Source organism: Ptychodera flava, chromosome 1 (assembly GCF_041260155.1).
Source record: "Ptychodera flava strain L36383 chromosome 1, AS_Pfla_20210202, whole genome shotgun sequence".
In the NCBI taxonomy this organism is placed as follows: Eukaryota; Metazoa; Hemichordata; class Enteropneusta; family Ptychoderidae; genus Ptychodera; species Ptychodera flava.
Window position 1 is genome coordinate 62,668,458 of NC_091928.1, and position 26,908 is coordinate 62,695,365.

The 26,908-nt window shown below is 36.2% G+C and overlaps 1 protein-coding gene and 1 long non-coding RNA gene across 3 annotated transcripts in view; one reads left to right on the forward strand and one right to left on the reverse strand.

Moving 5' to 3' along the window:
* Position 1: 1 nt before the first annotated feature.
* Positions 2-10,902, reverse strand: LOC139142623 (uncharacterized). The gene is made up of 4 exons (XM_070712663.1): positions 10,359-10,902; positions 7,697-7,765; positions 6,579-6,716; positions 2-4,862 (listed from the first exon to the last, which is right to left on the reverse strand). The coding sequence occupies exons 1-4, from the start codon at positions 10,369-10,371 to the stop codon at positions 2,734-2,736; spliced, it is 2,349 nt and encodes a 782-aa protein (XP_070568764.1). The 5' UTR covers positions 10,372-10,902; the 3' UTR covers positions 2-2,733.
* Positions 10,903-12,466: 1,564 nt separating this feature from the next.
* LOC139142721 (uncharacterized) overlaps positions 12,467-26,908 on the forward strand; it is a 104,506-nt gene continuing 90,064 nt past the window's right edge. Inside the window, exons 1-3 of one of the 2 annotated variants that reach the window (XR_011554462.1) lie at positions 12,467-12,630; positions 15,828-15,951; positions 20,358-20,820. This is a non-coding gene — a long non-coding RNA (uncharacterized lncRNA). Of the gene's footprint in view, positions 12,631-15,827; positions 15,952-20,357; positions 20,821-26,908 lie in introns of those variants that run through there. The other variant, XR_011554463.1, reaches the window with a different exon arrangement.

Here is a 26,908-nt window from a genome sequence, read left to right on the forward strand (position 1 = left end):
GTGTTGACTACATGTCATTTATTCAGAATGAAAAAATAAAAAATTTATGGACAAATCAAAATTCCAATCGACCCTCATGGCAAAAAAATACAGTTTGTTTCTCATCATCAAATACATTGATGTAGACTAGCGGCGTAAGCATTTGTGTCTGTGTCTGTGTCTGTGTCTGTGTGTGTGTTGACTTCATTGAAAGAAAGTATAGTATCATGTCAGTCAGATCACCTTATACAGACACTTTTAAGTCATGAACTTTGAACTTCTGGGCACTGTTAATGGTTGGAATTACCACTGTATACAAACATATTTTGTTCTCTCCATATCATCAGTTGGATTCTGTGAACCCACAAATATAAAATACATAACTTTGTCACCGCAACGTCACTTTAGTAAAAGACCTTGGGGTAAGACAAAAACTAGTAATATTTTTAGCCTTCCACAAAGGTACATGTACAGACTTGCAATCAGTAATGTTGGCGATATTCCAGAAATCTTCACTGCATTCCATAATCTACCATGCATTTGCTGCACCTGCATTATTGTCTTTAATCTGGTTGCCATAGTCACAAAGTTCTCAACTTCATCGGAAATTACAAAACTGCAACACTTTTTCTATCGATAAAAAGGCAGCTAAAGTAATAAGATAAAGAGTACACTGCATTGTAGAACTAGAAAAGTTGACAATATCTTGTACAGATTGTACGTTTATTATAGTTACCAAGCATTCCCATGAGACTTCACAAACATTTGTGTCATGATATTGACAAAAAGTACTGATTGCTATCATGAATTATAGACTGATGAACTAAACTGTCAAATTTGGACCAATGGGGCTTGACAAGATAAATGTGTTTGTACATTCAGGTACTTGTATTCTATGAACTGAGTTGTTATTGGTTGTCAAGATCCACTTAGCACTGAACTATTGGAAAACTTTGATATGTACCTTTCCTTGAGAAATGATCACATCAAATACACTAGGTCTGACTTACTTGTTGACCATGAATACAGTATTTTCTGGGTACTCTTCAACACACTTTTGATTGTTTTGAGGTAGAATGCACAGATATTTGAACTCTCAAACTTTAACAATTCTTTTCTGATCTACCACTTGTGGGGCTTGTTTTGAAGCACTTGGTGCAAGAAATATTTTCACTGGTTTAGTTTCTTGTGAATCAAATTTTTTTGCCCATAGTTAAAGTAGGGATGGTGGCCGTTCTGAATTTCAAATATCGGTAAATCTTGGGTAATTTGTTTCTCTAGTACCAAACTTAGCATGGTGACCCCCAATTTTCCTTCTTGATTTTGAAATGAATCTTTCATTTTCAAAGCGCATACTCCCGTAAATAAAAAAGTGAACAAGTATATCTGGCATTATACAAGTAAAATAAAGATTGGAAAATTCACAATATTCATACATGTATATTTCAATATATGTCTATTCTTTCTAAGCTACACATCAGTGTCAAAATGCTGGTGACTTCACACTTGCTAGACTGCACCAAGCCAATCCAATACATTTGTATATAGTACCAGTATTGGGACAGTATCACACAATGTTTGATACTGTCACATTTATCATGTCAACAGTTGATGTACAAAGTAGATTGAAACACGATCTAAGATCAAAGGTTACACTAGCAACTCTTCATACTTTACACACTGATTATATTGATCCTATAGTTACTTAATGTACTATGAATACACTGAACCTTATAGCTACTGAATATTGTACTGTGAATACATTGATCCTATAGCCACTGAATGTACTGTGAATACACTGAACCTTATAGCTACTGAATATTGTACTGTGAATACACTGATCCTATAGCTACAAAACGCTATACTGTGAATTCACTGATCCTATAGCTACTAAACGCTATACTGTGAATTCACTGATTCTATAGCTACTGAATGCTGTACTGTGAATTCACTGATCCTATAGCTACTGAATGCTGTACTGTAAAATCACTGATTCTATAGCTACTGAATGCTGTACTGTGAATTCACTGATCCTATAGCTACTAAACGCTATACTGTGAATTCACTGATTCTATAGCTACTGAATGCTGTACTGTGAATTCACTGATCCTATAGCTACTGAATGCTGTACTGTGAATTCACTGATTCTATAGCTACTGAATGCTGTACTGTGAATTCACTGATCCTATAGCTACTTAATGCTGTACTGTGAATTCACTGATCCTATAGCTACTGAATGCTGTACTGTGAATTCACTGATTCTATAGCTACTGAATGCTGTACTGTGAATTCACTGATCCTATAGCTACTAAACGCTATACTGTGAATTCACTGATCCTATAGCTACTGAACGCTGTACTGTGAATTCACTGATTCTATAGCTACTGAACGCTGTACTGTGAATTCACTGATTCTATAGCTACTGAATGTGTTAAGTTTTACACAGCAATTTTCTACTAATATTCCTCCATTTCAAAAAATGCTACAATTAAACATTCATATTATCATAAAATTCGGTCAGCATAGTATAACTTGAATTCTTTCATGATATAATTAGGTGAAGAAAACCTTCCCATAATGAAATACATTTTACCAGTATTTTGATAGATTGTTTGGAATCATTCCAGAACAAGAGAAGACTGTGAGGTCATGGGTCGAATAAAAATTATCTCATGGGTTATGGGTCAAGTACATAATTATCTATCATTGTATTGCTGGTATACTAGGTATTCAAGGTACATTTTATCAAAGAATTCAAAATAATGATTGAGTTTCTAGTTCATCATCTAATGCTACTCTCTGCTGTCTTTTATTGATCTTAAATTTACCATATACTCTTTTTTTTCTAAATTGTCCCCACATCTTTGTTCTGAACATCTGTGGAAATGTATGGTTAAGTTCGTCCCTGTCGGAAGCTGGACAGGTGTAACCATCTTGTATATGCAAATTAGGTAAAGACCTGGACAGTATTTGAGTTTCTACAGAGTTTATCGCTGTGTCATCCTTGGATAACATTCTCCTGTACATTCCCCTAGCATTCCTGTTTTTCTGATATTTTACATTTTTAATATCATTATCTGTTACAATTCTACCCTTACTACTGTCTATGGTTACACAGATATTGTCAGCTTGTTTCTCATAAACATTTTCTTCAAAGTTTTCATTGCCATCACAGTCACGTCCCTCAAAGTTTAGTGTCACATCTTCAACACGTAGAATCTCATTGATATTTTCTTCACAGATTGTCCCAATGTGATCTCCAACATTGTCTGGTGACTGTTTCCCTTGAATTCCCTGTACACTTTCAGAATGGTTTTGCCCATCTTCTGTGTTGTTTACATCACCCCCATTTTCTTCAATGGTTTCTCCCTCACTGTCTTCATAGATGTCTTCCAAATTTCCTGTATAGATTCCATCTTGTTGTCTGGCAAAAATTCCAATTCCACTAACACCGTTACCATGGATTCCATTAACATCATTTCCATGGATTCCACTGATACTGTTGGCATGGATAGTGTCTCCATGGATTCTTTCTCCATGGATTTCACTGGCTCCCTCTCCATGGATTTCGATAAGACCATTATCATGGATGACATCATCATCAGTGCTATCTTCATGGAATCTCTCCACATCATCTTCATATTCATTCCGGTCTTCAAATCCAACAACAACACTTTCTTCAAGGACTTCATCTTCATAAATTCCATTCTGGTCTTCAAATCCAACAACCAAACTCTCTTCAAGGACCTCACCTCCGTACCCATCACAATACATCCCACTTTCTTTGCTGACGGTCAAAACTTCATCAGAGATCAATCTGTCCTGATTTTCATCAATATTATCCAGGGTGTCAATATAGCCACCATTCTGCAATAAAGTATCAGATTGTTCATCACTCTCATAATCTCCTGCTTCGTCATTTTCATACAATCCGTCATCTTCAGATATTTCACTGATATTCCCAGGAGAGATATCTTTCATGTTATCTTCATAGAGTTCATCACTATCAGTATCTTCCAAATAGATAGCAGCACTGCCAATGCCATCAATGTCAACATCAATGAACTGCTTTGATGATCCGACAACCAACCTTTCTTCATGGACTTCACCTGTGTCATCGTTATACAATTCTTCATCTGTGCTGTACATATCTCCTTGATGATCATCTTGATCATAGATTGCTAAACTCTCTTCATCGATTTCCAAGTTACCATCACAGCCACTCTCCATACATTCTTGATAGCTGACTGTTTCTTCATAGATGTCACCCAAATATTCCAAGGAAGTACTCTCAACACGCTCTTCAAATATTTCTGTGTCGTCATTAGTACATACTACTGTATTTTCCTGGTAACCATGGGTTACTGTTTTGTATACTGTATCATTTGTCATACTGACATCAATGACATCATTCCCAATATTTTCATCACTGCCAGTTGCATCCTTAAATTGGTTGCCATGGTTACTTCTCACAACACTTTTGCTGAGAAAGTTTGCTGTATAATTGCTGACAGCATTATGATCAATCTGATTTTCATCAGATAGTTTCTCCGTATCGTGTGTTCCACCAGAGAATGCATCGTCAGAGAAGCAGCCCTGTCTCATCCATTGGTCTGTGTCAACTGATGATGGAGATTTAAGGATGAAGTTATCTAATCTGGCAAAGATATTTTGTGGTTTAAGTCTTTCATTGTCACTTTGATCTCCAGTATTTCCACACTGCTCCTGATGAGTTGAGTTGTCATCAGCGCCACTATCCCACAATGCATTGTACATATCAACTACTACATTTTTCAGCAAATGAGGCAAAATCATCAGCTTGTCCTTAGCCTCACTTTCAGAGTTATTCATCACAGTCTCTTCATTCATTTCTGATGTTTTTCCTGCAACAAATGACAGAACTGATAATTATGTAGAAACTGTTACTTCATGTACATTTGTTAAAATAATTTTAAATTAGTGATTTTTCAGTCACACAAATATTGCGGTCAATTTGTTTTTAATATAAAATATAATTTTTGCAAAAGTGAAAAGCAGCAACGGGAAATTTTCTCATGAGATTTGTGAATATTTCTTGCATATGACCCTTTGCTATTACTATCCCTTGTCACCCAAAACCCTTTGTCAATACCATCCCCTGCAAATAAATTCATCGTTTTGGCCAAATCATAGACCCTGGTCTATGGCCAAACCATAGACCATAGAGTCTATGGCCAACCATAGACCCTAGTCTATGGCCAAACCATAGACCCTAGAGTCTATGGTCAAACTTTGCAGCTTAAAGAGGCAATAACTGTAACTTGTGATATTTTCATTGGTTTGTTCTTTAAAATCAAATCATTTTCTACTTTCCTCAAAATCATGTTGAAATACAAAAGATTATCAATGCACACATCATACTGTATACATTATGCTGATTTGTTGTTGTTAGAAAATGACTTGTGGTTCAGAAAATTCACCTGACAACATGAACATTTATAATTATACCAACCATATTGATAAACTGAACACTAGATATTTTGTCATGACTTTTGGAGCTGAACAAGAAATTAGTTTGACACACTGATCAAATGTGATGGAAAATACACCAATATATAAATTAATATTTATTAATTTATATATTAATATTCCAATAATATTGCATGTTTTCAACAGCTTTTGGACGGCGTACAGTCAATACAGAACTTTAACCTTTTGCCTTTCTCTTTGATCTAAGTAACTGTGGACAGTTGCTGACGTGACACATTTTAACTACAAAATCAACAAAATTTATTATGGTGCAAACTCTAAAAACATCAACATATCTCATTCTTAGTAGTATTCAAAGTGTTTCAAATATGAAATTTTAAGAAAAAGCACAAAGGAAAAACATGGAGTGTACAGTCTAGATTTCTAAGTTGGCATAAATTTGAAAAAACATCTTTTAATTATCCACATTATGCTGATAATCAGTATAATACTCTGTGCAGAACAGTTGATTCCTTTGGGTTTTTCAATATTGATGTTTTAATTGGCCTGGTAAATTGTAATAAACATACCTCAGTTTCTAATTACATCATAACACACACAGGTTAGTTTCTAACTACAATGTAATTTTTTTGTCAGTTTTTAACAACATTGTAACACAAACATTGGTCAGTTTCTAACTACAATGTAACAAACAAAGGTCAGTTTTAACTACAATGTAACAAACAAAGGTCAGTTTCTAACTACAATGTAACAAACAAAGGTCAGTTTCTAACTACAATGTAACAAACAAAGGTCAGTTTCTAACTACATTGTAACACACATAGGTCAGTTTTTAACTACAATATAACACACAAAGGTCAGTTTTAACTAAATTGTAAAACATAGGTCAGTTTTTAAAGTACACTGTAAGTGTCAGTGTAACATCCTTGTCAACATTTTTGTATTCTTTTATGTTTGTGGTTAGTATTTTTATGACATTTAATATTTTCCCTGCTCCATTAACTGCATTTTTATTGTTTATAAGTCTACTTCTACAGGCAGCCTGTTGGTAGCACTTATTTCCTGTAGAATTCCTTTGCTGACTTATTAACTTATTGAATTCACCAACATTGCTGTCTGTCTTTACTCACCTTTGTCAGTTTGGAATATCTCTTGTAAAGTTGCAAATATCACATGAAGTACCATGAGATACACCAGCCATGTGACAACTTTGAAGTATAATACAGTACTTGTTGTTATGAATACATTGATGAGAATTAAGATTTCATCTGCCAAAGAAAACATAAAAATAGCTGAAGATGTCAGGACATAGTGAGACTGGAATATCACTCCTGACAGATTTTTCTGGAAAGCCACTTTTCCAATTTTTATTCAAATTTCATTTCTGGGCAGTGATGTCTAATTCATGTTGCGCTAAAACACTACATTTTAAACGACAATAGGTATAACATTTTATACAGTGTTCTCTATTTTTGTTCTATAAAACGTTTTCTTTCCTTTCCCATGCAGTATTTTGAAATACAGTGCATTAACATTGCCAACACAATGTATTATGTATGATATGTGATGTCATTGTTGACTCATGAATTCAAGTCTTGACCAAAATTTGTCATCAATGACATTCCATATAACACACATACAGGATTGTAACATTATTTTAATAGTAAAGAAAAAGAAAATGTATTTCACAGGGGGAAAAAATGGAAAACACATCAAAAGCTATAGGTAAAGTCAAATAACAAGACAATTACAACTTACACTGTGTAGTTTATCATACTTTGATTTACAAACCTAATCATGGAAACAAAATGACTTTTGAAATTCTAAAGTACAGTATACTAATAAATTGTAACTATAATGTACGATACAGTGTTTTATTTGACTCACAAAGTGGTGTTGAAATGTCAAGAATTCAAATTTGTCGACATAAATTGTAGGTCAGTACGTCATTACCTTATCATTGATGACTGAATTTTCATACAGACTAGAATTCACAAGTCAACAGAAATATTGCATTTTGTACAAGAGACACTGTGAAGGTAAAACTACTGTGAATTTCAACACACTGCACTACACAGAGAAGATATAAAACAATTGCTGACGTCTGGAAGTTCAAAATATATTATCAAAAGAAACGGTTATGGTTCTGCTAGTGTACTGAAATATTCATAAAAATGTTTTTTTCTTGTGATAGTCTTTGAAAAGTATAAAAACATAGTTAAAGAGGGTATATTGATCAGTGACTTACCTTGATAGATTGTTGTTAAGGTTACTAAGAAAATCAGAAATACCACATCATAGATCAATGCATCTGAGCCTGTGAAAATCACAACACAAATGATTGGTTACAACACAATGATTGGTTACAACACAATAATTGGTTACAACACACAGCACAATGATTGGTTACAACACAATGGTTACAACACACACAACAATGATTGGCTATAACATACATTGTACACACTGGACACATGAGTGCTTTAGTAGCAAGCTATTATCTAGTACTAGTCATTGCCTAGACATTACAATGTTATCATACTCTGTAGAAGTACAAGTATATTCATCTGCAGAAAGATCTGTTCAGACAGTTTTTAAGACCTGAATATTAAACTAATTTACTATCAAAATTGATCGTAGAGTTGATGTCTCAATAGACTTTCAGTATGTACCTTCCCAGTGTGCACTGCTTCTACATCTCAAATGAATGGACTTTTCTACCTCACTGTGTTTGCAAATGTCGTTTGACCTGCAATCTTCTGCATGACCTTTGACTCCTCAAAGGGGACAAAACCATTAGAGATTGAGGGGTGGTCAGAATAAGAATGTGCAGGTATTATTGGTGTTAGTTACACCACAGTCCCTCTATGATAGAGGGACTGTGGTTACACCTTGCAAAATGTGATATATCTTTAGAGATGACAGGACATGCACATTTCTGTCCACCGTCCTGTCATGTTATTTTACAAAAGCAACCTGGCTACAAACTACCCTTTTTTCACTTTTTACCACCTCCCAGTATCGCATTGTTGGTCACATGACCAATGCAAAGTGTCCTTGGGCTCAGGCAATGAATCAAGCTTCACATTTAATTTAGCAGATGAGAGTCTGTGTGTTTTCAGAATTCAACCTGACATTTTAATATCATTTCATATTCAGTTTGATGAGTAAGACAGTTGTCATGAGAGACAAATTCATGAGAAAAAGTCAAAGAGTTTCAGGTCTGTAGACGATTGAAGTATGTGCCAGTAATAAACAGACAACATCCAAGTACAAGAATGATACTTCATTATAAAGACAAACAACTTGAGAGAGAAGACAAGTTGTTCTGCTGAGTGGTAACAATGCAATGACATTTGTAAAGGTATTAGAATTGACACTTGATTCGGTGTGTGCTTTAATCTACCTAGCAACAATGGTATGCTATTGTAAATTGACTTTTATGGTTGCCCATGTTGGCCTTGTTAAACCATCCATGATATACCATCGCTTTCCTGTGTTATTTTTAAACTGCATGCATTGTTTCCATTACTTCATGCAGTATTTTCACTGTTTTATGCAGTATTTTCCTGTTTTATGCAGTATTTTCACTGTTTTATGCAGTATTTTCACTGCTTCATGCAGTATTTTCACTGTTTTATGCAGTATTTTCACTGCTTCATGCAGTATTTTCACTGTTTCATGCAGTATTTTCACTGTTTTATGCAGTATTTTCACTGTTTTATGCGGTATTTTCACTGTTTTATGCAGTATTTTCACTGCTTCATGCAGTATTTTCACTGTTTTATGCAGTATTTTCACTGTTTCATGCAGTATTTTCACTGTTTTATGCAGTATTTTTCACTGTTTCATGCAGTATTTTCACTGTTTTATGCAGTATTTTCACTGTTTTAATGCAGTATTTTCACTGTTTTATGCAGTATTTTCACTGTTTTATGCAGTATTTTCGCACAATTTAAAGCAAAATATCAGCTTGATGTCTCTCTGCAAATTACAACAAGAAGCCCTGGTCACAGTCTTTCTGTTGAAATCCGATCAATTTTTTGCATGGAAAGTTAAACATGATATATTTTTTGTAATAACTATTTCAATGAATGACAACCCTGCATTTTCGTTTGTGTATCTTTTCCACTTCAACCAAGCAATTTCACGCAATCAGAGATATTCTTGCTACAGCATTGGTGGCTGTGTTGTAAGCCAGCTGATCTGCTGCCATGGTTACATCTATACACAGTTCAGTTCTAGCCAGACACATGCACGGCCATATTACACAGCCATAACACGGCCGTTGCGTTCAAGTGAAAGGCTACGCGGATTTCCGTGAAGTTCGTTAGCCAACTACGCCTTAGCACGGTAAAGATGGGATTGCGCCAACGACTATTGGTAAACCACGTACGATATTTGACCAATGCATCGATGCATAAACACCATGGCAACGAAAAGGAAACTATGCAATTTATACTTGTGTCCATGATGTTGGCCGTGGCAACTGGGCAGAAACAGTCAATTTTCTGATTAGCGTCGCTAATTTTTATATTCAGTCCGAGTAAAAGGTGATACAGTGAAGTGTTTGGACAACAACGGATGCCCTTTACGAGTCAATTTGTAAAATAGATTACGCGTGTGCTTGCTAACTGTCCAGACGACAAACTATGAGATAAGGCCATCATTTGCACGGCCATTGTACAGATCGTGCTGACCATTGTGTGTGTGTTGATGGTAAAAAGAAAACTAATTTATCGCAATTGTTATCAAATTGGTTTGATGGGTGATATCTCTCTGTTTCAAACATTAAACTGCCCTGCCCTGCTCTTTGCTACAACTGCATTATCATCATGTGTTGACATATCGGCGTGTTTGGAAATTACCAGAGGTATACTGTGTTTTACTTGAAGGAAAGAAAGACTCACCGACTGCTATCATATTGAATGCAAATCGCCACAAGTATCTTGACCGTATAAAGTTCCGTCTGTCAAAAAAAGAATTGCTTCCCACGACATGGTAAGATAGCCAGTGTAATAGGATTAACTGTTCTTTCTGAAGAGATCGCCATGAGTAGTACGTAAAATTTGCATTGCAACTTGAAAGAATTGCACCGCGTCCACATCCAAATCTTCATTTGTCATCTTCAAATCCTGTTCAAATATTTTCCATGGCTGAACGACAGGTTTGTTCAGCCACCGCCACCTCCTTGGTTTGCCCAACTTCTTCACAAGTAGTAGTACCGTGCCAAGCAGTTTACTAAGTACAGTGTCTGTCGGTTTACTAAGCACAGTGAAGGTTGCCCTTCTAAACAGAGTCAAATAAAAGAACAAAAAGTGATATCCAACACCTGTTGACGTTACAAATACCCTTCAATAGTGACCTTTGACCTGCCAGATGCGTATCCGATCCCAGGAGGTCTTATAAAAAACGCCGTGGGGTATTTTTACGCACACCGATGTCTCCTGGTGCTGCATGCTGTGTGTAACAAATGACCTGGAACCAACCTTATTTGCATATCGATTGACATATTTCATCGACTTCTGCACACACGTCGGGGCGAGTTCAGGTTTGCAGTGTCCGAATGTAATCCGATGCGAACCGCAAACAACGAGATCAGGTGACACCCTCTGCGGTGTTGAACTTATTCATTTTTTGTTCCCATGGTTACAAGATTCTGGTCCGGTCAGCCAATTACATAATGCATGTGCGTCATATTAAAAGTGAACGTAGTTTTCTCACAGACAGCCATAATACAATTTTCAACAACAGCTTTTGCTTTTCTTCATTTGACATTATGTATATTCACTAATTGTGAGTAGACATTTGAGAAAACTGCTGAGAGAGAGAGAGAGAGAGAGCAAGCCCATATTCACGCTGATGTTTTTACAGATTTACAGTATGGTCGCAGTCGCCTGTATTTTAAAATTCCGCTCTGCGCTTACGCGCCCCAAAGACGTATGCACCTATGCCTGAGAATATATGCTTGAGAATATATTCTCAGGCATGTCTTTGGGCGCGCGTAGGCGCAGAAAGCAGGCGACTGTAGTATGGTTTGCTGCGAAAACGAGCCCTGCCACTCCTTGACGTGTTCTGCTGCAAGCTACCCGAGTGGCAGAGGCTACGGATTCGCCAATGACCAAGCTACCCGAGTGGCAGAGGCTACGGATTCGCAGCAATGGTATGGTACACAATGTGCGAGCTGTCGAATATTTATATCATTGTAACTCTGTTCGGGTCGCTAACACCATATCTTTGATTGCAAGGCCAGTCTGTCATGTCCAGTCCGCTTGATGCACCGATCAGATTGTAGGGAGACTAATCGAAGTAACGACTCGTGAAAGTGGTTATATGTTCTGCATTTAGCACTTCATATAGTCACTATTTAAGTCGGTGTTTTTCTGGCCTTCGCCTCACTCTGAAGGCAAAACAAAACCCGTATAGCTACTAGACTACACTCCATTGTACTTACCGTTACCCGATTAAAATAAAGTTTGTGGAAATGTTGCCTTGTTCAGTAAATATTTCACAGTTCATGTTTTCAGCGAAAGGAAAGTCAGTTTATGACAAGTTTTCTGCTTTCCCGAGAGTCTAATTGGAAAGTTTGAGATTATATCGAAGCAGGTGAACATTTTTGATATAATCTCAAACTGCTAAACACAATTTTTATATCAGGGATTTCTTGTAAGCAAAACATCATCTATGTTCGCAAGTATAAAGAACACTGTACCGATTGAAAAACTCACAGCTACACCGGTAAATACTGACAATTTATCCTATCATTTTGTTCACAATATAATTGTCGCCTTCTTTAAACATTAATTTAGATACGTCCACATTGGCTCTGTGCCTATTAATTCAAATTATGTTATCTCGGTTGAATACATCATACTAGTGTGGGGTTCTTTTTCTTCAGTTACGTTTATTGGCAGACTTACAATGCAAATGCAACTCGTAAAAACAATTTGAGTCAACACAATAAAGAATGCATAATGATTGCCTCTGTCTCCGTCGAGTCTGAAGTGGTTGTCGTCCACGCTGTAGGTTGAACCATGGTCAATAAATTCATGTCATTTTGAGTTGATCCATGCATCATGTTAAAATGTAACTCACGTCGTCACAAATAGCAGTGTTGGTGAAGTAGAATGCCGCGTGTTGTAAACCATCGAATTCTACATTCGTTGAACTTCTAAGGGACAGGTGAGTTATACATGACATCATTTTGTAAGGTTTTATCGATACACAGTGGTTTATGATAAGTTCAAACATTATTCATCGTTTGTGCACAGTGGTATCAGAACAGTTGTTCTATTTAAACTAACCCATTGAGACACGGAAATGTCAACGGTCTTCCGTTTTACAAAATCTTCGTGTAATCATACTTCATAATTCGCAGATTTACGGTCTATGGTGGTGAATTTCTCTGTTTCAGATAATTCTGTAGATATGATTGTTTCAGTGAATTCTGACTAGAACGACTTTAGTTAAAATCAAAATTGCAAATACTCGTTCGTTCGACCTTAGCACTCCGGTCGATAATATAAACTATGGACAGTATTATAGGACGTACAGGTAACCAATAAATGACTGTAGGCCATGGTACGATATCAAAACGAGGTTATTGCTACGTCATCGGGTCGAAGAAGGCGTAGCAAACCGAGGCAGTTCTTCTTGAATTGAACTGTGTAAATACGACAACCACAACACATTTTTTCGCTTTTCCTGTGTCATTAACCGCGGCTACAGCCTTAACCTAGTCTTAGGGAGCAGTCATTATTTACGGCCGGGGGGGTTGGAGGAATGTTGAAAACTTTAAGGGGGGTTGCTCAAAAAGTTGAAAGGAAGAAGGGCGTTGCTCAATTTTTTTGTGCGAAATAAATTGAAAAACTTCTCAGATTGCACCATTGCAGATATCAATTTCTCAAAATGTTCGATGCGTGAAGGGTACACCCCTCTCATGCTCTCCCCTTCAGGTGTCCTAACAGCTTTACTAGTAAGAGACAAATTGAAAACACCTCTCAGATTGCATCAGACTGCATCATTGCACACATCAATTTCTCAATTTTGTCACAGGATCTTGGACAAAACTGAACTGTTGTACAGAATTCAGGCTTTTCATTAGAAGCTGGCAGCTGGGGAAATGACACAAGAAGGTCACAGATTTTCCATTCTTGCATATTCATTGGCCTTCAGTCTCTGGCAAACTGAGAACTGTTTTTCACAAAATGTATTGTCATTGTTTGATTATTGAAAATTGTGACTCAAACACTGATCATACAAAAAGTGCAATAAAAATATCAGTGTTAAATGTAATTTTCAAACAATTTTACCGACTGCAAAATAAATTTAATCACCTCTCAGATTGCACCATTACTCGCATCAATTTCTCAAAATTTTCAAATCGAGAGGACCGGACCCCCTCGTTCTCTCCCTCTTAGGTGTTCTACAGTTTTATTTAGTAAAAACAACAATCAACACACCTCTCAGATAGCACCAGACTTCACCATTACACACATCAATTTCTCAAAATTTTCCATGCAAAAAAGGGGCAGCCCCCTCTGATACTTTCTCCTTAGCCTCTCACGTGTTCTCCCCCTGCATGTACTTTCAAATTCTGCCCAGTCAGATATCCTAGTGAAAACCCTGCATGTCATGTTACACATCCAAGTCAAACAATACTATATGGTTGGATACTGGTTATAACGTGAGCTTTTATGTCTGTATTATGTTCTGACTTTTAATTTCATTTCTTATTTTCACCCTTTTCAACCGTCATGAGATAACTGATGATAATCTAAGGGTACATCAGGATTTGAAAGGTCTTTATTATTCCTGTATTTTATGTAAATTTTACAAATACATGTTGGTATTGAACTTTTCTAAGTGGGGGGAGGGGTCAGTCAAAATTTATATTTAAATACGTCACAGTAATTGCCACCTCTCAAGGCATCAATATTCTCAAGAAATACTGACATGTGAATGAAAAGAGAATATTGAACTGTGATTTGAACTGTGGGGGAAATTATAATTTGCAGTTTTAACGTACAGTTGCATACAACGGAGACACTTCTCTGGACTCGTTTCTATATCGTCTATATTTAATTAACATTTGATAACAGTTTCGTTCAATTTTAGTGTTAGCTTTAAATGAAAGTAACATATTAATACAATTTGTGACGGCCCATGTCATCAGGTATAAAATGTTCGGAGGATCTTTATCATATCAACTCATTATTTGCCGTGATTCTTTGCAGAAAGAAATTACAATGTAAATACTACGCTAAGTTTGATGACATTAGTTCTATGTGTTGGAATTTGCCGGGAGGTCGTGCGTGTGTCTACTGTGCTATGTCATGAATATACCACGGTTCGTTTCACGTCTCGACCAATCAGATTTCTGTATTTGCGCCATCAATATATTGGTATGATATAGTACATCATATATTTTATACTGATCACAAGATGTATGTTGAAGCCCACTGTCGATAATTTACAGTGTACACAAAAACATATCATATGCGATCTTCACGATATTAAATAAACTACAGAAAGTTTTTGAGTCGTCACCACAAAGAAACATAGATATGTTGATCATAATATTGAACATTATTTTGTTTCTTTTCCGAACGATTTATGATGGGGCTTTAAAACCTTCCGTGTAAAATAAATGCGATAGCCAAAAATACAACGAATGCATGTACAAGACAACTTGCAAGAATGTCGTAGACGATTTTTGGAAGTGAAATCGACAGCAAATGATTTTCCGAAAAATCAAACGTTTCTGTGAACACAACTTGTATTCTATCGGTGGAAGGCGTTACTAACCGGCATCCTACTGCAATTGTCTAGCAGGTAAACAGGAGCCGTGTGTGACTGTTGTACGCTTGTATTCAAATGATCAAAGTTATTGCAGAGAATATGCGAACTGAATTGTCACTTTTAGTATTTCACAAATATAGCCGTCGGGAAATCGTCAAAGTTTTAAGACGAAATTTGCCAATTATGCATGTTGTGAGGTTACCATCGTACTATAATTGAAGTGGTCTTGGGTAGACCGTAGAAATATTTAGAAGGGCTCGGCCAAAGCGTTACTTCAGTAGATTCAAAAGTGTACGAGGTTTTATTGGATACAGAATGTTTCGAGCATTCCATCTTGACTACCAACAGACCAGTAACGGATCTGTACATGGTCGCTATGCAGTCCCCACGTGGTTAAATCAGCACAAAGTTCGACACAGGTTGAACTTTGGGCAACTGAACGCGACACGTACCCAGGCCGGGTATAGGGCGTCGTCGGGATAATTCGTATATCGGTCACACTACACTTTGCAATTTTTACATGATCAGTTACACGTACCTCATTCGTATAGAGAGCTGATGGCTTTTATTTCTTGCAGAATCTGATTGATCCGTGTACAGAAATGAAGCACCCACCTCCGTCATACAATTGGTTTAATTACATTTCCGAGTCGTTTATGTTTGGGGCAAGTATAGTAGTTCGCATTGTTGACGCCATTAAAGGTAAGTACTGATTGGCAATGCAACTGCTTTTCAACTATGGGGATTGTGAAACCACGGTAGAAGGGTCGATTGTGGACAGACTGAGTAGTTTTTAGACAAAATGTGACGCGTGATCATTAGAGAAAATTTTGTCTTGATGTAACAATCTCACTTCGCTGCATGGAAATGTGATGGAAGCGCCACAATACGAGATATAAGACCAGGGAGTCATGCTCGTATTATATTTTTAGAAAATAATTTAGAAAATAATTTCTTAATTCACAAAGAGCTCCGCATTGCAATGTTCCAAATGGCTATGTTCTCATTGTTAAGTTGATGATGGATGCATTGATTGCAAACAATAAATGTGTGAATATGTCATCATGTCTTCATGTTGTATAACAAACAATTCAATGTGTACATATGCATTAGGGATGGACCATTTGATATTGAGGGTCTGGAAGATTGATGAGGCTGCATTGTTTTACATGATCCATCGGACATCATTTATTTTCAACTCTCCAACCATTTTTTTGTCTAACCTTCTCTGGCTGATTTTTTTTAAATTGACATTTGCCGGGAATCTGTTTTTCGAAAATCTTCCAGACCCCCACGATATCAAATGGTCCACCCTTTGTGGGAAATTGTGTGTTACGATCATAACAATAGTGCGCCGCCTCGTGTTAGAGATTTTGAGGATCAGTATTTCTGCCTCCGTTTCTAAAAATGCAGAAGTCGAATTTTTAAAACATAACAAAAAGCAAACGGAAAGAGGAAATTCTAATAAAGGTGGAGCTGCATGCTACCAACACAGTTTTTTTCAAAGCAATATTTCTCATCAAAGATGACAAGGAAACCCCCTCATACTATATATTTTCAAAAAGCAGAGACTCTAAAGTTTTGTATGGTAGCAGTAGTTTACTCGAAGGATGAAGTGGATGTATATTTGGGGTAAAAAACCTCAATTTTGGAATTAATGATAAAAATTAATTTGAGTCAAAAACTTGACGCTATTTTTAAAAATGTAATATAGGGTTAAACTAATTCTATGGTAAATTTTGAGGGATGCCGCACGCGCGATATGAGTGGAACGCTCGCGATCTCTGACTGCTCCGTAGTACAAGTCCCTTGTGTTGGCACGAAGCCAATTAATTTTCAGTGCAGTACAAGCAAACTTCGCTGAATGTTTTCAATTTAATTAGTTTTTTAAAATAAAAATCACTTGCATTTAGACTCAGTTTTGTGTTTGGCATGTTTTAAACCTTATACTACGAATACATTTTGTTATTATGTCTATACAAAATACGGAAAGTTATTGGACGGTCAAACTCCCATAGGTTACGGCAGTAGGTGTATAATAATAATATTTTACTTGAAAGAAGAGTATATGTAGAAAAAAACTATTTTATTTTGCGTAATCTGTCTTCATTCTACAATTGCAAGGGTTGAAAGACTGACACTCAAAAATGTGATTAAAATCATGATTAGCAAATTTAAAATGTTTTTATTCAAATTATTGCCAAACAAAATAGTCCTTTTTTATATAGAATTTCAAGAATATATTGTGAAAATTTGACAAAATTTGACAGAGCCAGAGTGGAGTTAAATTCTTTGGAAATTTTGAAATTGGGAGTAAAAAGAAGCCAGGATATTGGGTGATTTACATACATTTGCATAAATTAACTTCTTTATCACGCAACTTACGACTGATTGACAAACTATAAAAGGTGAACCCAAGCAATATTGTAATCTTTGGTCAATAAATTGATTAAAATTGAATAAATATTTGCAAAAAAAACCCGATTTTTGGAGCAAAAACGCTATGTTGGGTGCAGCGCCCCCTGAAATGTAATATTTCGAATCACCATAACCTTGTAAATCTGTCAGGGATGGGCCATTTCATAACCAGGGGTGGAGTGAATGAAATGAACCATAAGAGGGATGGGCCATTTCATAACCAGGGGTGGAGTGAATGAAATGAACCATAAGAGGGATGGACCATTTCATACCAGGGGTGGAGTGAATGAAATGAACCATAAGAGGGATGGGCCATTTCATAACCAGGGGTGGAGTGAATGAAATGAACCATAAGAGGGATGGGCCATTTCATAACCAGGGGTGGAGTGAATGAAATGAACCATAAGAGAGATGGGCCATTTCATAATCAGGGGTGGAGTGAATGAAATGAACCATAAGAGGGATGGACCATTTCATAACCAGGGGTGGAGTGAATGAAATGAACCATAAGAGGGATGGGCCATTTCATAACCAGGGGTGGAGTGAATGAAATGAACCATAAGAGGGATGGGCCATTTAATAACCAGGGGTGGAGTGAATGAAATGAACCATAAGAGGGATGGGCCATTTCATAACCAGGGTGGAGTGAATGAAATGAACCATAAGAGGGATGGGCCAATTTGATTTCTGAGCGGGGCTGGAAGATTTCGAAAAAAATATTGCTGGCCATTTATAGGGAAAAATGTCATCCAAGGGGGAAGGAAAAATTGCTTCAATGAAGGCTGTAAAAATGTTGCCATGTATCTTGAGACAGAAGACTGTGTCTTCAGTAGTCTTGGGAGCTGCCCCCTTCGGCGATTAAATATGGCCAAGCTTTCATAGATTGTTTGATAATTAATTTACTGCATAGAATATTTGGGATAAACTGATTAGTCTAAATGTACAAGCTCAAATCTGAAGATGCATAGATGTGTACTTGTCAGGTGCAGCCAACGAACAATGCACTTTTAAAAAGGTCCTTACTATGATAAGATATATTGTGCATGACAAATAATGTGAACTGACTAATTTTAAGTCAAGAGGGTAATTAATTAGCTGTTCATAATTTGCCTCCCACAGAAAATTTTTCGACTTACCCTCCTACATTCAAACTTCATTTTTTCCCACTCCCCACTATTTTTGCCTGTTTCCCCTCCCCACTGTGAATTTTTGAAGCTCCCCCGCCCTGTGGCGAAAACAAACTTGCCAATTTCCCCTGCCCTGGAAACAATTCCCCTCAAAAAGTTTTTCGCCAAGCCCTGTCCCCAGGACAATCAACCGATATCCGCCCTGCCCTACAAAAAAACCCTAAAATTTGCTCCCCTACCACCTAAAAACATGTCCCCTGCCCTAGCAAAATTAAAATTTCCCCTGCCCTCAAAAATTGCTCCTGGAATAGCTTTTTCGATGAATAGCTCCGTTGGCTGCACCTGACTTGTAGTCTGTTTGCATTACTGCTAACGTCTGTAAACCTGAAAACCTATCTGTACTTCAGGGAAAAGGTAAAAAGGGCACTTTGTCCCTTTAAGAACTTCCATTTAACAATTTTCCGAAAACATTTTATGAAACTGCACATTTCTTGGATCGCTTGGTATCTGCAAACCATAGTTCAAACTTAAAGCAATCAGAAAAGCATTTTCTACAGAATATGTTTTTGATTCGCTGAAAAGCTAAGCTATCCTAAAATCAAAACAGCTAATTTTGTCACAACTTACAAGTTAAGGTATCTGAATGTGAAGATCTGTAGGAACGAGCAAAGTGAATTTCAAAGGAAATATAAGCTGTTTCTAGGAAGATTTTATGACTACAAAATAAAAATATAACAAAAATTTATAGGAAATTGCAGATAGGTAGAGGTAAAATAATCAAGAAATGTGGGGATCTGTTTTGGGAAGGCCCGCATTATATACCCACACACTGAAAACCAACTGCTCATTTCAAAAGTTAGCAATACTATATCATAGTATGCCGTGATAGATTGAAGGAAAATACAAGGAAAAGGTAGCCAGCATTGTTAAGATCAGTCATCCCCTGATGCATTTTCTAAAGCCATGTGCTATACATCAAGCAGGGACATTGACTTAACTAAATTTATCTCTGAATTCATCTCTGAAGGTTGTGTAACTTTGAAGTACAGTCAGTGATGTGCATGTGCAAAGATATACTTATTTTCACAAAACTCAATGTTAGAGGCAAGAAACTGTAACCTTTACTGATTTTTTATCACTATTTCTTATTCAATGCCACTACAGTTTTTGTTGTTGCTTTGACAAAACAATTTTTCAGGGTAACCTTTATAAAATATTTCTGCCAAAATGGGTGAACAAATTGTTGCCATACCCATTCCCTTCGGTCTTCCCCAGAAATCAAATTCCATCCCTTAGCAAACCTTTCAAGTGGCCTTGTGATTTCAAAAACAAGGTTTTCTTTCTTTTTTTAAAGTATTTCCATTTCTCGTATGTAAATACGTAGTTTTCTGCTTTGGTCCCTGTGACAATTTTTTATTGAAAATTCCCCAGTCCCAGATGATGACTTCATACATTTTGGTGTCAGTTCTGACAAAAGGCGTACCTGAACTGCCTGTAAATGATGAACAAGCAATCTCTGGTTAACTCACTGTTTATTTTATTCATTCTGTCTGTCACGTAAAGTTCTGTTCCAAAAAGACAACCGTAAATCTGATGTGAAGGAATCCAACGTTTCTGAACGATTGGAAAATTGGCTGATCCAAGAGAAGATTAGACGCGAGGAATTGCAGCTTAGAAAACACCAACTGAAGGAACACGTTGTCGACCTTGAAATTTTACAACTTTACCAAAATGATGGCATACTTAGTCGCTATATACTATCCGCAATGGCAGATATCTTTGAAACTGAAATACTTGACAAATCTGGTCGTTTGGAGTTGGTTTGTTTCATCAACAGAACCGTTGTTATTGAATGTTACTTAAAGCTGTTGGATCCGGTGCATGTCAACGTAGACAGCGACGCTGAGAAGTGGTCACTCTATCGTGAAGTGTGTCGCAGTATTCGGATTCCTTGCTGTGAATCGGAAGATTTCGCCAGAAAAATTTACAAATCTGGAATCGTCATGAAAATTGTGAATATCTTGAGTGAGAAGAAACTGAAGATAAGATATGAAGAAACCAGGTAAAAACGTCACTCATGAAAATTAATTATTCCTAAGTTGCGAAAACACCATTTAGAATAATTAATCAATACTTGCTAAAACTGTCTGGCATAGTATCGAATCCATTAATCAGCAGGTTTTAGGCTTCTAAGAAAAATTAATTGGAGAACATTTCGTGTTGCAAAACAAGATAAACCTTTATTACGCAGCAATGAAACTTTATAATTTTCGAAATTTTAATCGGTAATCAGGAAATGGTGAAAACACAAATATTGGCACGCAGAGAAAAGTACTTCATTTGATAGTCTTCTGACTATAAACTCATACTAAACATAATATTAATCTTAATTTTTTGATATTACGTTATCTGACTTTGATTCTGATCTACACAATAATCCAACGAATTTCATACCCACTCCCCTCACTGTCTTACAATTTCTTTCTTATATTACTTCCCATGTTGAGCCATACTCCTGATGAATTGGTCAAAATGATGATAAATCTGTATTCTGATTAAAATAAAAGCTTATCGGTTTGACCACTCCCGTGCCATGTCCTGTTTGCCATAGTCCGTTCTGAAATATTTACTCTTTAAAATTTAGAAATACAAAAAACGCACATCATTAATGAAGTTTGAATATTTCCAGTTTTGTACAACATTTACTGTTGATGATCCAGTGGAGTTGCAAGAAATGCGAACTGTATGAATACCACGAGATAGTCGGAAATTGTATTTTATTGCAAATAACATCATTGAAACATTCTGGGATGATTGCATTGCAAAAGAAATGACCTTTGTTTATTCTATCGATGGTTCTACTCAGGAATAGACTCAGCAAGCCCAATAAATCACGTGATGCAGGTACAAACTAACCTACGTGTACAAATGAGTACAAAATGCACATATTTCGGTGCGTTTTTGTGCACGTTGTTTTTTGTTTGTACCGCAGTGCATTCAAATTTCGAGTTTAACCTATTATTTTAACTTTTCGGGAAAATGGGGTTTAGATGTCGATCATAACTTTTTTTATGTGCCACAAGGAGTTTACAGAGACTAAGATACTTTACAATTAAAATACTTATGTACGTGTTGCAGACGTCTGCAAATCAAGTTAAACCAATAATTTCCACATCGGTTCTTTTCACAGATTCGGTTGGATCTTGTAAGCATTGGTCTGTTGATAAGTGCTGTGTGTTGCAGCAATGTTCTGACGCCGACATCGAATACGGATATTGATAAGATGAAACATGTCGCCCGTCATTATCAATCATCAACTATTGATAGCGTAAAAACAGCAGCAGATTTGCTAAACAAAGTTGTCGGCTGTGTGCCAGTTCTTGTCAAGGAAGAAGTTATTTCCGATGAAACCAAAGACACAGAGCAGAACGATGTCTATGCTAACGAAGTTCCGCATCTTCAAATCAAACACGCATTGAAACATTCAACTATTGATGCTAAAAGTAGTGATGAAGAGCGCCATCACACGACGGACGTCCATGGAACACCCAGAGGTTCGAACCGAACGTCATCATTCCTGAGAAAATTCACAGCCTCTAAAACAACATTGAACTCATAAAGATTTAGTCCTTGGATACAGTGACTCCATATACAATTTTTTTCCATCTTTTTAAGTCTGTCACCTCAAAGTCTAAGTTAAGAGGTCCAACTTATCCAGAAGAAACCGTGGAGTTTTACAAAATAGTGTTTGAACGTACAGTGCGATAGTTTGACTATGGGCTGTTTACAATTGACATTATTGTTCTCTCACAAATATGCATAGATAAACATTTTTGCATTTAAAACTTACTCATTCAAGAATGAGGAAAATACATCTTAATTAATAGGCGACTGCCAGTGTAACGAAGTTTACTTGAAGACATATCACCACTCAGAGTACGCAGAGTGCTACAACAGCCATGCATGCAATGTTGATAAAATTTGTCTGCATTTCAAGTAGCAGTGTCCGATGTCGCACTCATAATCTAGGAACAAACCTGTAACCGTGAACAGCGCTGAGGTAAACCAGTAACGCTATTATCAGTGCGCCATCAGAGACCAACTTACCAGTAATACACATTTCACTGTCTTTTGAAAGTTTCTCCCTAATGCCAGAACATTTTACAAAATACTCATTCTGTAACAGGGCTAACGTTAAGAAAAATTGCCGCCAAGAATTGATGAGATTAATAAGGCAAAATGAATTGGTATCATTTGCACTAAGGCGTGGATTTGATGTCGTGTATGGCAAGATTTAGAAAAAATAATAGTGACGCCCTTCTTATAGTGAAGTCTGAACTCTGAATACACTCTATGGACCGAAACCAGAAAAGGGCTCTATGAAGTTGAGGTGTTGAAGGATGATGTTTGGCCATGTTGATGTGTGCTGAGAATGATACCTGACAACATACTTGTATAGAAATTGCAATATTGGGATTTTTGAATACAAAAGTCTAAATTTTCACATTTTAATTGAAATGAAGAAACCAAAGTTGCAATTATTGAAATTTTTACCAAGTAAAATCGTACTCTATCTAAAAGATAGCAGTTTTATTTCATTGCATTACCATAATGCATGTTCACTTTCTTTTATGAACAGAAAAGTAGAAAACAAGTACCGTACCGGTTTTCGGGCACAACGCCCATTTTTACCTTTTATAGCCCCTGCCACTATTTCTGTATAAATTTTCAATGGTAATAAAAGGGGTGAGATCAAATCTTACAATTTGGTAATTTATAGAAGTATAGGGTACAGTACCAGTTATCCTGAGAAATTTCAGAGATTTGGTCAAACTTACAAGATAGTTGGTCACACTCAAGAGAGTTGGTCATGCTCACGAGCGTGACAAACTCTATTGAACGTGACCAACACTCTTAAACACTCAACAGAAGAAATGGTAATGTACAAGTCACCCTAGCTAATTGGGTTTTAAAAGGTAAAATGGGGTTATGAGTATGGGTTGTACGCCAGAACCGATACTGTACGCTATCGTTACTCTTTCTAATCTCATATTTACTGACATGCAATAAGGGACGATTCAGAATTTACTTCCGGGGGAGGGTGGAGGATTTTCTATTTTCTGGGTGATTTTTTTCCACGCCCCCCCCCCCTTGTAAATTATAGAAAAAATCTATCCCCCCCCCCCCCCTCATCTTTCCTGTTTTTTTTTCCATGGCCCCACTAATATATACATGCATGCTTATACATTATAGACATATCCAGTCTAACAAGTTGCAGGAACTGTAGTGGACACATAATCGATGATATAACAAATAATTTCAGGGTTATGTGACTATAAAAAGAATGATTTGCAGGGACTGCAAGTGGCACACTTTTGGAAAGGGTAGCAATAAACATATCTGGTTGTAAATTTCTGAAGAAAAGTTAATTACTAAATATGAATACTTTTTTCGTTATGTCTCAGTGATAATATGATGCACACAAAGACAAGCAAAGATGTCAGTTAGAAATAGTGAACAGAAAATCAGAGGAGCAGATAATTGGCAAAGTGATATATATCTTGAAGTTTAATGGTACATCATTTGCAGATATCCAGATATTTCTGGAAAGTGAGATGTACATGTACATGCACACGTTCAGCACACATTTTCATTTGATGATGCTGAATATTTGCAGATCACGGTGAAAGTTTTAAACATTAGGAATTAAAATTGGTTAAAGCCAACTTATTTTTAATTTTCTCTTTTTTTCTAATTTGGTTGTCATAAGACCAAGTAGCTGCCACTGAAAGCAACAATTGCTGAGGAATATTTTAGATCATTTCTTGAACAAAACACCTTATCCAAAACATGAATTCACATGTTATTCTGCTCATTCCATTCACAATCCAATGTTCATATTAAAATGCAGATTACCCTGTGTAAGTCAAAGTTCACATTTTGTCAGCAGTATTTTTCAAAATTGACAGAGCATTCATATTTCAAATTTTTTTTAACAAACTTTAATTTAAAATAGTCGTGATGCACATGTTTTCAGATGACACGAAACAATACATGTTAATTTGGGTTTTTTTTTTGCCTTTTCTGCCCGCCGCCACTGCGAAATCTTTGATTATACATATCAGAATGAATGGGACACAAAAGTATTACCGTAGCATCAATACACAATGTGTAAGCCTATCCACATTTATCCTAGCCTCATACACATTGAGATCACTTCTTGGACTACAGCAAATTTCTTGTGTACACAATATTTCAACAATCCGACACCATAGCATTGATGCAGTGCCACATGATCTTCTGGATGCACATACAGCATTATTGGAAATCAACCCTTTTGTAAATTTATCACCATATATTTTTGACAGTAATACATTATATTTTTATTTTAAACATTAAAAAACTATTCGCTGAAAAGCAACTTGAAGATGAGACGGCCATAAATTTATTTTCAAAAAAGTTTATAGTAGATGTAAGCACTGTAAAAGTTATGTAGAACATTTAAAAAATTTAGAAAGGGTAAAATTGATGAGAATGAAACATACAAAAAGGAGCAGAAAAGAAGAGAGGATAAAAAATACGAGGACTATGACTGGTTAAAGTTTCTCTCGAGTGGGAACCTTCAAAATTTAAATGTAAAAGAATTAAAAAAATACCTTGATAAACATAAATTACCAAAACAAAACAAATTGAAAGCTGAAAAAGTTCAAATTATAACAGCACATATACATGCACAACCTTCATTCAATTTAAGAAAACTGTCAGGGAAAGATATTGTAACAACTTATGTCACAGATGAGTCAGAGTCAGATAGCAGTGACTCTGAATTGGAAACCTCTGTCAATAGAGTCATCGAGAGTGATGACGATGGTGTTGGTTCTGAATATGATAGTGACACAGACACTGACACTGACAAAATCCCAGAGAACCAACGTGACCATGTTACTTTAAGAAGTGGCAGAGTAGCAAGTCGTTATGTTTTGAATTAAGGTGGAGCTGCATGTTACCAATAGTTTTTTTCAAAGCAACATTTCTCATCAAAGATGACAAGAAAACCCCCTCATACCATATATTTTCAAAAAGCAGAGACTCTAAAGTTTAGTATGGTAGCAGTAGTTTACTCAAAGGATGAAGTGGGTGTATATTTGGGGTAAAAAACCTCAATTTTGGTATTAATGATAAAAATTAATTTAAGTCAAAAACTAGACAGTATTTTCTGAAATGTAATATTTCACTTGAAAGGAGAGTATATGTAGAAAAAAACAATTATTTTATTTGGCATTACCCATCCTCATTTTAAAATTGTAGGAGTTTAAAGACTGATACACTAATAATTGATTAAAATCATGATCAGCAAAATTAAAATGCCTCTTATTCAAAATGCCTCTTATTAAAAATGTAAGAGCTTTATTGCCAAACAAACCAATTGATAGTCGATGTGTTATATAGCATGTTAAAAAACATAATGTGAAATTTCAGAAAATTTGACCCAGCCAGAGTGGAGTTAAATTCTTTGGAAATTTTGAAATTGGGAGGCAAAAGAAGCCAAGAAATCGGGTGATTTGCATAAATTAACACTTCTTTATCATACAACTTTCAACTGCTTTACAAGCTACAAGGTAAACCAAACCTTAAAAAGACATTTGCTGTAATTTTTAGCATTTGTTCAATGTTCATCTCTTTGTATCAGCATTTGTTTGTTATTCTATCACTACATGGAACACCCAATGCTGTATTTAGCAACATACAAGTGTGAACATAAATGACCATTGTTATTGTTGATAAATGAATTCTAGTCTGGACTTGATTCGAGATCTCTTTTCAACAAAACAACCCTGACTGTTCACTGTATGGTTTGTGTTGACATGCTAAATACTGGACATTTCATGACGCTTCAGGGAGGAGAACAAGATACTGCAGTAGATGCATAAAACAAAACCACTGTGAATATTACCGAATTTGGCAGCTAAAGGAGTTTAACTAAACATGTTGAGTTTATCTGTCACCCAGGTAGCGTCTATGGTTCTCTTTTGTAGAGATCAGAAATTCTGGGCAAATATTGAATTGATGTTTTTTTTTCCTTGGCCCCCCTAACATTCAACATTCCTCCGACC